Source organism: Mauremys mutica, chromosome 9 (genome assembly GCF_020497125.1).
Source record: "Mauremys mutica isolate MM-2020 ecotype Southern chromosome 9, ASM2049712v1, whole genome shotgun sequence".
NCBI classification, from domain to species: Eukaryota; Metazoa; Chordata; order Testudines; family Geoemydidae; genus Mauremys; species Mauremys mutica.
The window spans coordinates 80,605,642-80,616,833 of record NC_059080.1 but is presented as its reverse complement, the minus strand read 5'-3'; the positions used below and the strand labels follow the sequence as shown (position 1 = coordinate 80,616,833).

At 40.4% G+C, this 11,192-nt stretch overlaps 1 protein-coding gene across 1 annotated transcript; it reads left to right on the top strand.

The window, feature by feature from the left end:
* The first annotated feature begins 3,318 nt into the window (after positions 1–3,318).
* STRIT1 (small transmembrane regulator of ion transport 1) lies at positions 3,319–8,592 on the top strand. Its single transcript, XM_045029191.1, has 3 exons — positions 3,319–3,398; positions 7,991–8,090; positions 8,181–8,592. The coding sequence occupies exons 1-2, from the start codon at positions 3,386–3,388 to the stop codon at positions 8,083–8,085; spliced, it is 108 nt and encodes a 35-aa protein (XP_044885126.1). The 5' UTR covers positions 3,319–3,385; the 3' UTR covers positions 8,086–8,090; positions 8,181–8,592.
* The last annotated feature ends 2,600 nt before the right edge of the window (positions 8,593–11,192 follow it).

Here is an 11,192-nt window from a genome sequence, read left to right as displayed (position 1 = left end):
CCAGGAGTTATGTGGAAGGAGTGGCAATCCACATAGAAGTCCCAAATTCCATTGGCTTGGAGATAGAATTCCATATGATTTAAAGGCTGCATTGTGTAGTACTTCCTTATGAGAGCTAACCCTTCCCCGAAGGGGAATTGTAGGGATGCTCAAAGATTTTCCATCAAAATGGCTTTTTATGGGAAAATTGGGTTTTTGACTAAATGAATATTTTTTGTGAAAAGTGCTTGCCTTTCCACAGAAATTTTTGATGTTTTGTCAAAAAACTAAACATCTGAAAACCAATGGGTTTGGGTCAATAACTGAAAACTTTCAGCTAAACCCAAAGATTTTGATTCAGAAATGCCACAGTAGTGCCTCATGAGAGTTATAGTTAAGGGGTCTCATACTTCCATTCTTCTCTGGATCCCCAGCGGGACATCTCCCATGATGAACCAGGGCCATGCAACTTCCATGATGCACTCTGGCTGATCAGCAAGAGAATAGATTGTAGTCCAATCAGCTATGGAGATGAATGGGGCTTGAGACACCCAAACAACTACTCTCATGAGGCATCCCAACAACATTTTCAAATAAAAAAATTTCATTTTGGTTTTGGCTGAAATGTTGACATTTTCTGCAGGGGAAAAAAAATTTCCCACATGTTTCATAGAATATCAGAGTTGGAAGGAACCTCAGGAGGTCATCTAGTCCAACCCTCTGCTCAAAGCAGGACCAATCCCCAAACAGATTTTTGCCCCAAATCCCTAAATGACCCCCTCAAGGATTGAACTCACAACCCAGGGTTTAGCAGGCCAATCCTCAAACCACTGCGTTTCTAGAATTTGTGGTTTTTCCCCCACACCATTAATATTGGATATAATTTTTCCACTTTTTATGGCATGCTTTGACCCAAATAATTTAAAATGAATAAAAGAGAAGTTAGGAAAAAGCAAAGTAGGAAAGCTAACAGTTGGCACCCATGGAGAATGGTTTAAGGTAAATACAGGAAAAAATACCTACCTAACCAGGACAGCATGAGCCTGATGCACCCAAGTCAGGTCCCCTTTACACTGCTCTGGCTCTTTTTAAAGTATTACTCCTGTTTTATGTCCATGTAATTTCTCCTTAAGATAATGTAAAGCAGCAGTGAATCAGTCAAACACAGAGTGGCAGAAAGAGACATCAGAAAACTAGTCAGACATTTGATACTGGAGACTGGTGGGAACTTCAGTGGGTGACGTTTGATTTCATTGTTTTTCTGTGGTCATCAACTTAGAAACCATGCTGAAGTAAACAGGCATGGAAACAAGGATTGTTGACAGCAAGATGGGAAATAGATACATAATACCTTAAATTCATCCTCTCTATTGACTTCAATAAAGTTATACTTGAGATGAGTGCAGCTAAGTCACTTTGTGTGTCCTAGTGTGGTTTCTAAGACACTGACTGTAAAAGTCGAAATCATTCCATTTCAATTATCTCATTGTCACCCACTTTTCTTGTTCATCCCAGATGAGATTATTTTGCACATAGATACCAAATATACACAGTATGGGGCCCATAGTTTCCACTGTTACAGGAAAAAGAGCTCTTACCCCGTATACAATGGTGAGCACATTTTTGACTGCCTTTTACGTGGGAATTTATTTTCTAAGTTATGGCAGTCTTTCCTGTCCCTATGGGCTGCAGTTCTGCCCAGAATCTCCATATCTGGCATGCCTCCTACACAGGGCTTGTGAGAGTCCTTGGAAAGTAGGCGTATGGTTGTCTCCCACATTGCCTGTGCCAGGGAAACCCTCACCCCGCAGGAGCCTGGCCTTTTAGGTTTCATTTACACCACTCCACCCCTTTTAAAAGAGCAAGTGCATGTGCTGTAGGTGGGTTTTAGAACCATTTAGCTCACAATGGCTTCATGAGTTGTTGCCTATCTCTGGTGGGATACCATCTTGTGCTCCAATATTTAAACTTTCAGAATCTGTGGTCAGTCTGATACAGTTGCTTTAAGAAAGGTGTGAGTGCCCCATCCATCTTAGTAAGGAGTTAATGCTGAAGCACAATGAGAACATTTTAAAGGTCAACAATGTTAATTATTTCACTGCTGATTAAAACACATATGAAAAGGGAAAATTATGTTCTGAAGATCTGCATAATATGCTGTGAGCACCATTTCGTTTTGATGTCACATGAAGGTAGAGCGAGGGCAGAGCTTTGGGACAGTACAATCAGTTCTTCTAAATTACTTCCAGTGCAAACATCTGGATCAGACAATCTGCAAAACATCCAGTAAAGCTTGTTATAGGTGATGACTTTTGAACAACACTATCATTTTGCGACATTTCAAAACCACAGGGAGGACTCTTCACTTTGTTGACATTTAGGCACAGCTCTCAAATGGGATTGCATATCAAATTAATTTTTCTGGAGGACATAATCTTGCTGAAAATTAAATAATGTCATCCGAACCCTGAAGCAAAATAGAGAAAAACATCCTGTTTAGTGTTTATTGATAATGTACAATTGAACCTGCACATATAACAATCTCCAATCTTCTGTGGAATAATCTGTATTTAATACTGGATTCCATGTAGCTAATGATCTCTAAACAGATCCCTAATGAATCAGTCAAAAAGCTATGGCCAGGAACATTTCCTAATCATCTGTATGTGGATTTCCCCCTTCATACAACTCATACAACCCATACAGTTCAGCTTTTTGGCACACAGCTGGCAACAATTCCTATATTTTCCCCCTGCATTATTAGAGATTGCAGTTTGTAACCATTTTTATTAAATTACCTATTTATATGTTATATTTATGGCCAAATACTGCTTACTTCATTCATGTGAGTGTCTCCACTGAATGTACTTACTCACATGAGTAAGAGAAACAGGATTATAGATTGTAAACTCTTAGGGTTAGGGACTATGTCTACTTTTCTCTCCTGTCCTGTGCAGTGCCAAGCTCAAAGTAACACAAATGTATAGGCAACTGTACTGTTGCTTGTCTTCTTATCAGGGAATGGAATTAAGGAGGATTGGGAATTCAAGGGCAAATTGGATCCCAGTCTTGCTCTAACTAAAGTGATGTTCATGACTCAGTAAAATGCTGAAACTAAGCTAAGACACCCTGAACTTCAGCCCTCATTTCATTGTCCATGCAAAAATTAACCTCTGTTTATCTTTCTTTAAAACAGTCCTGTAAATTAACAAGAACTGCACGTTGTAAACTTTAAGACCCTGAACTCTTTTCAAACAATTGAATGCATATAGCAGAAAATTGGCATCAGTGAAAAAGCAGCTGCAGTACATTCCAAATATTGCTCTATTTAAAGCATCCCAAAGCTCACAGTAACAACTGCAGAGGCAAACCTTAAAAGTTGTCAATAAATCTAGTGGCGGGAGGAATGGCAGAACTAGGTAAGATGCACAGATAAATAATGTATTAATGTATGTTTAAAATGCATAAGTGTGTTTAAAATGCATAAAGATAGCAGTATAGTGCAAAGATATTATGCTACTTGTAAGCTACTAATTCCTAGCTGATGTATTGTATATTTTACTTTTCAGTAAAGGAATAGAGTCAATTTGAAATCCAATCTGCTAAAAAAATATAGGGTTAAAAGAATTTTGAAGTCTCCTGCTTCTGAATCTCACTGACAGTTTTTGTGCTTTTACAATCACATTTTCCTGTTTTTTTTTAAATTCTGTCCCCATGAAAGACTAACAGTAAGGGAAAGTGACTGACTTTATAGGTTAAACACTGAAAATGACTATATGCAAAGTATTGTCAAATACACCAACACACTGAAAACTAGAGAACGCTTTTTTCTCTGATCTCTTTCAGCAGTAGTCATCTCAGTTGTTTTTTTAACAATAGTATTTAGTTGCAGTCTGTTCAGCCAGACATGTACTTTTTAAGTTGACAGGAGTCTCTAATTTACCTAAACTATTATGAATATTTTGATTTGTGTTTAACAATATATTCAGTGCATGTTTATGTATAGTGTGTGTGTGTGTGTGCGCACACATATAAATAATAATGTTTGTGTGGCTACAATCTGAGGATATGGAAAAGTAAGAAAGATAAGACCCTTTTGTTTTTATATGAGCTAGGTTGTGGTTCCGCAGTTCCCAAATAGCAGGGCAAAGTGAAATCACGATGAGTGATTTTTGCCTTGATTGCCCATAACAAATGACAATAAAAAAGTGAATTTTACACATACTGACGCTGCTGTATTTACATCATTTTCATGAGGAGTGGATGGAAAGCAACTATAGGTGTAACCGTGTTGGCGGTTGATACATATAGTTATTCAAGTTGTTTACTTGTAGAAATAATGTTCTGTTTGATTTATTATTTGTAGTATTATGTGTTTGTATGTTATAAATCTGTAGATGGTAAAAGCCAGTGAGAACAATCGGCCACCTACACTGTCACCACTGGTATCTTCTAAGTATGGGGAAAACTGTGCTAATCTCAGATTCAGCTGTGTGATAACTGTTGGTGAATGCTGACTTTTTAATTTCAACCACTATGCAAAATAAATAATATTTAGTATTTATATAGCTGTTTTATAGATAGATATCAAAGTACTTTACATCAGTAGGGTATGTCTCAGCGTTCCCATTTTACAAATAGATAAAGGCAGACACAAATGATTTGGCCTAGATTTTACAGTAAAACAGTGGTAGAGTCAGGGCTAGAACTCAGGTCTCCTGACGCTCAGCCTGGTGCCCTCTCAACTAGTGTTACTGTCTCCTATATAGCTATATCTTTAACCAAGGTCATGTGTACTCAGCTGTACACTGGATCAAAATTCTCCATTAAGGTCCCTGGATCTTGCACTACTTCAGTGCAGCAGACAGGCAATTTATGAGGCAACCTCACTTAACTGAAAAATAAAAGGATTTTTATTATTTAAATATTAAAATTGCTAAAACAATCAGTACCAGAGCTCTTCTTTTATTAATTTTGTTATTAAAATGAATTTTCAGTGTGTCAGATTCTGTGTTGACAATACATAATTGCATTGAAGTTGTCAGAGGAGTTTGGCAGGTGGGCAGTAGACATCTGGGGCTTCTAACATCTAGGAAGATGTAGTATGCAGGTTATCATCAAATACACATTTTTAAAAGGCAGGATTGACAGGTTTATTTTATCATTTCTAATCCATGCATACAAGTATACATGAATGTCTGGTTATTAACTATTTCATCATATTATTGACACTTTGGGATATTGATTCCTCAAACCAGCACCTCTTTAACCTGAGCTGACTATCCCAGGGGATGGATTGATTTGTTTAATTGGAATTATCACTTTATAAAAAGTGCTGCTCTTCTTTAGAAAAAGATTTTTTTGACTGCACATTCATTTTAGAATGTTGTAACTTTCTGCTCCAGTCAGCAATTCTCTTTGTAATATTATTTTCCTGTAAGAATGACATTCCCTTATTGCTCTTTAGAGAGATGTTACAAATAAAAAAATAATAAATTCCATATTTTATAAAAGCAGCAACATATTCCATGCTGTGTAATTGTAAACAATGTATACATCTTAGATACTGAATCTAAAATCAACAAAAGCTCCTGAGTTATTTATAGATTCTTATAACCAGATCCCATACTAGTCCTTTCTTTAGAGTTTGTTGGAATAAGTCTCCTTATCCCAGGGAAATAATAGAATCTTAGAAAAATCTTTAAACATATTTGTATGGTTTCTATTCTGTACCATAAAGCATGTGTGTCTCTAGATATGTAAATGGACACACATATGCAGCATCTGCCATATTGTGGCAAGCATTTACAAGGATACAAGGGGAATAGACATAGACAGTGGCACATAATGACCCCTCCCTCAGTGCACCCCATACGCATATAGCACACCAGAGAGGACAGCGAGGCAGAGTTATAGCCTGTCTCCATCTGTACCAGCCCTCAGAGCAGGCTCGCAGCACAGGGTGGTGCAGCATACACCGTCTCCTTTGCATGGGGTTGCAATCCCTCCACAAGCAGTGTGGCTCCACACTACTCCATATTCAGACTATTGGCTAAATGGTAGTTTAGGGTGTGTTTGTGTATGTGTGTACACACTGTATAGAATATAAAAAAAATCTATTAAGTGAAATCTGCTGAGATATTTGGGGGCTAAGTGGCATGGGAGGTGTAAGATCAAGATTTGTAAACCTGTGCAAGGAGCAAATTGGCTTGAGCACTGGCTTAAAGACCAAAGGATGTGGTTTTTACTCCCCACTGTAAACCCACTCCAGCCCTATGCCAGATCAGATATCCCAAGTGCAATAGGAGTTCATTGAGACCCTGGGCACAATCCGGTTCATGTTAGGGGGAGTTTTACCTGACTAAAGACTGAAAAGCTGAGTCCTTACACAGTTCTAAATAAAAAGGAGGAAGCTGAGTGAGGAATGGAGAGACTGGCTGCTTAGTGTCCATTTCCAATTACATAGTGATGCACTTAGCCAGTACACCCTCATTCATGCAAATATCCTATACTAGTGAAATCCTTGACTTCATAAGGATTACTCATGGGAGTGAGGGTTGCAGGATTAGGCTCTTTGCACTCGATCTTGCAAGCTACTGAAGTGCAGAGATCCAGAACACTCAGTTTGCTCCTTTCCTGTGCAGAGGAGAGTCCGTGGAGTGTGCAAAAAAGAACAGGGTGAACAGCAATCTGAACAAATCCCTTGCTCTGAGATGCACACAACTGAGGAAGAGGAAAAACTAGGGCGATGGGGAGAAAGAGAGCATGGCAGTAGCATAGGCACTGACTGGCAAATACGGGGCATTGTAGGATTTCAGTAACTCCTGCTGTCAACCAGGTCTCTGATCCAAAGTCTCTTGAAGTCAGTAGACCTTTCCATTGACTGCATTGGACTTTGGATCAGGTCCCAGGAGCAGTGGCTTGTGCTTGTGAGCAGTGCTTAGGACTGCCCCTCCACTAACATAAATGCTTCCAATGGTTCCTATGAAACAGTATGCCACAGAGCCAGCTGCTCAGTGCCTTATGATTTATGCTGGGCATAGTGTTCTTGCTGACCCATTTGTAGTGCCTGCTCCTCATATCTTACTTCATCCAATTGGCTCTCAAGTAACAAAGCACCATACTCAGCAGCCCTGCTGTTAATTTAGCAACTGTTCTGTAAAAACTGTCTGCTGCCACCCTGCAGGATACAGCCCTTCATTTGTAATGTGACCTTTAGGAAATATTACAGCCAGACTCCCAATAGAAGTATCAGCTACATAAGTGTCTCAAAAAGAAAGAGTAGTTTGGAATTTCCTTGTGGCTCCATGTCACCAGAATCCTACAATGGAGTTTATCTTTGTGTTGTGTGGTTGCTTATCTGTGCTGTATTTTAAATAAAAGTCTATGCAGTTCTTGTGTGTAGAGGTGCTGTATGTTGTTTAGTGGTATGGCATGCTCTGTGTATTTTAGCTTTTGTAATGTAGCAGGCAAAACACTGAGCTGTTGATTGCCCCACCAAGACCGCCAATGTGATCCAGTCACCTCAGTGTGGTGCATGGTCTTACGCTATCAAAACACTTCCAATATTTTTCATTGCAGGAGGACTTACTTTGAAATGTTTTTTTAAAAGGGAACTAAAGTGGACTCATCCTGACCTCAAAGTATTTCTGTGGATCCCATTCTTAGTAGTTAGCTGGTGGGCAGTACAAATTTGCTATTTGCTGGAAGCAGTTAAATTTTTTTTCTTGAAATAATGTTGTAGGACAGAAACTGATGTTCCTAAAACTTGATTTCTATTTTCTAAATCACCGTGCTAAATAAGAGTCTTTTCATGTACAAACATCATTTTACATGGTAATTAAAAATCCCTTAGGCTTTCAATATTATCTATTATTGGTTGTCTCAGTTCGCTGGTCTTTTTTTAAGATTATCAGAGTTTTCACGTTTTACTCAACAGATTTAGAGTTAGTGTAACGTGACCTATCTGTCATGCGCTTTCTGAATAAAAATCTATATTCTCTCCCTTTAGGGGATATCCCATACTCACGTCTTGTTGTACCCGCACTTCTTGTGGTTGGCTGGATTGTGGGTTGTGTGTTAATGGTTTACATAGTCTTCTCTTGATAAAGGTAAGTTATTTGTACAGTATACATATTCAGTCAATACTTACTACAATTTGCAGTGCTACCTTTTTACTAAGGGAATTTTTTGTCCTGCAGGAAAGAAGATTTCACAATGACCTTGATTGGAAGAACCCAAATGGAAATGTCTAGTCCTTAAAATAGGCACTGTACAAGTTGTGTTTTAATACCACAATGTAGGCATGATATATACTTTCTATCTACAACATAGATATGAGGTTGGTTCAGATACTTCTGAATTGAGTGGTATTTGGAGTCCAGTGGTAGGTCAGGTATTTGCCTACTCTCCAAACCATCTTGAAATTCAGCCTCCTTGGAAGTAAAATGTCCAGAATCCTTATTTTTGGTGGTGACAAACAGTGCCAAATGGAGTTGGTGACCTAGATACAGAAGTAAACTAAGTGGGATGCAAGATACCTCTAACCAGTACATGGATCATCTTTAATGTCTTGCGGTAGAAAGGAAATACTAAATTAAAAAATAAATTGTGGAAAAAAAACCCTAACTCTGGAATAATGTTTACTCTCTAAATAAATTTTCCAAAAAAATGTCTCTTTTCTCATTTAAAATGCAATCACACAAACATACCTATGTATAAATCCATAGGGCCCTTTGGAGAATGAAAGGGAGCTAGAAAAATCTGCTATATTTACGTGGCAAGAATGCTATATGTAGTTTGTAATATAAGCATGACTTAGGCTTTATAAGGCCTGAAACCTTATTGTCTAATAAACATGTAGATAGGTGTCAACTTAACTCTTGATCTTTGGTGTTTAAATCCAATTCTAGGGACAGATTCTGGTCTCCTCACTCAGAATCCAATCTAGTTCCCATCAGAGTAATTGGGACTTGACTTCAATCGAAGTTGGATTGGGCCTTACCACAAGTAATCCCATTAAATTCAATAGGACTGCCTGTATAAGGAGAGAAGAAATTGACTCCTTGATGGCAGATGAAAATCATTTTCTCATATTAGTGTCTGTAACAGGGTGCTGGCTAGGAGATCCAACCCAGGACCCTGTTAGCCCAGCTTCACTTAAAAGGGGGATTAGTTTGGAGTGGCCGGGGAGGCCACGCACTAATCACCTGAGGGGTTGCACCTCCGGGCCTGAGTGGCCAACCTGCTATATAAAGCTGTCTGGGAGGAAGCAAGGGGGGAGAGACAGGAAAGGGAGGAGCAAGAAGCTCTAGATCAGGGGTCCCCAATGTGGCGCCCGCGGGGGCATCTTAATGCGCCCACGTCCTGGACCCCGGGAGAGCACCCGCCAAAATGCCGGCGGTGACGCCTCTTGCTGACGGTGCTTGTCGCCGACAAGTGATGTCATCGAGAGGCGCTGCCGCCAAATTTCGGCAGCGGCGCCTCTCGATGACGTCACTTGTTGACGGCAAGCGGCGTCAGCGAGAGGCGTTGCCGCCGGCATTTCGGCGGGTGCTCCACCGCTGCAGCGGTCCTTCCTCTGGCGGGCGCCAGAGGAAAAGGTTGGGGACCACTGCTCTAGATCCTCCAGGAGAAGCTAGCAGTCTCCCAGAGTGTTGGTCTGTAAGCTATGTAAATAGTAGGTGGGGATAGGCACGAACAATAAAAGAGCATTGGTGCATGTACTTTGGAGCGGTCTCCGATTGAGTTTGTGGAGGGGCCGGGAGCAGGCACCGCTACAGTGTCCATTTGTGCACATTATCAAATCAATAACAAATTTGGTACAGGTGGCATGGCTGGAAAAAAAACAACCTCTGTGTGTAGAATAGCAGGGGAGATGTGGTTCAGGAGTGAGGGACATAGGGAGAGCTGTCTGGAGAAGCTTACACAATAACTACAGCAGTGATACTAATCACTGACTTTATTGGGAACTAATAATTCACTCACAGTGGAAGACAAGAATACCTATGTGATGGTTTGGTGAATGAATTAAAAACATATCACAGGATAATGGTCTCATTGCCTAGTTACGGGCACCAGCCCACAAAGGAGTGAGTGCCTCAACTCAATATTTCCTGAGAACCTTCCGGATGGCTGCTAAGCTGCTAAGGTGAGGAAGACACTGAAACCCTGCACTTGAAGCCAGCGTTTATGTGATGGATAGAAGAATCTGTGAGCAGATTTGCTAACACATCCTGGTATTCCCAGTTTATGTGCAGCAACAGGTTATACATTGCTTCCAGGGCCACATGTCACTCTTCTCCAGTCACATGGTAAGGAGAGTGACCAAGGAACGCAAGTGCATCTATGTGTTAGAGAGTGGCATGTGAGTAAAGCTGTTCGATCATTTCATTGCATCACTGTTAATATTTTGAGGGGGTCCTTTTCTGCTGTACCATTATTGGGGGCCCTGGCCTTTGTAATATCCCTATAATAGCATCCTCCCACCCTCCTCCTCAAGGGATTTTTGGCGATCTCCAACAGTTTACGGTGAATTTCTTTTTCTTCATTCTGATGAAAGGGAGCTCTTGGCCAAGCTATTCCTTTCCTCTGTCCTATTCTCCTGTCCTCTCAGGGGAGAGATTCTTGAAGACTTCCCCAGGTCAGCTCCTCTGGTCATTATGGGGAAGCCTGGCAGATCACAGGAGCACCAGCTTGGAAGCTGTTTACCTCCAAGGACCAGCTGGAGACATTCACCTTCCTGTGCCACACACTTCCAAGACAGACAGATAGATGGTTCATGGGACAAGATGCTAAACACTTGGCACTCCAATAGTGAACTGAAACTGGTGATGTTCCCTTAACTTTGGATAAAGAAATAGACATGTAAGGAGGGGGGATGGAGAGGGCACAAGTGAAGGCTGAAGGAGCAAGAATTGGGGTGAGAAGGATACCTTGTGATGGGGGAGGCACAGCAGAGGTCACAGGGTCCAAGTGTGAGTGGACACCTCAGGGGTTCCTAGGTACCCAACGAGGGAATTATCATTTGCTTTACCTAGGGTTCAGCAAGGATTGGTTAAATGTTGTTTGTTTTCTGTTACTATGGATAAGTGTTTATTTTGAACAAAGATCCCATGGAAGGCAATGGAATTACTCAAAATTTATGCAGCTGTAATTGAGAGTAGAATTTGGCCCAATGGGCTTTTTTGTCAGGTAAAGATTTTAGGACTGGG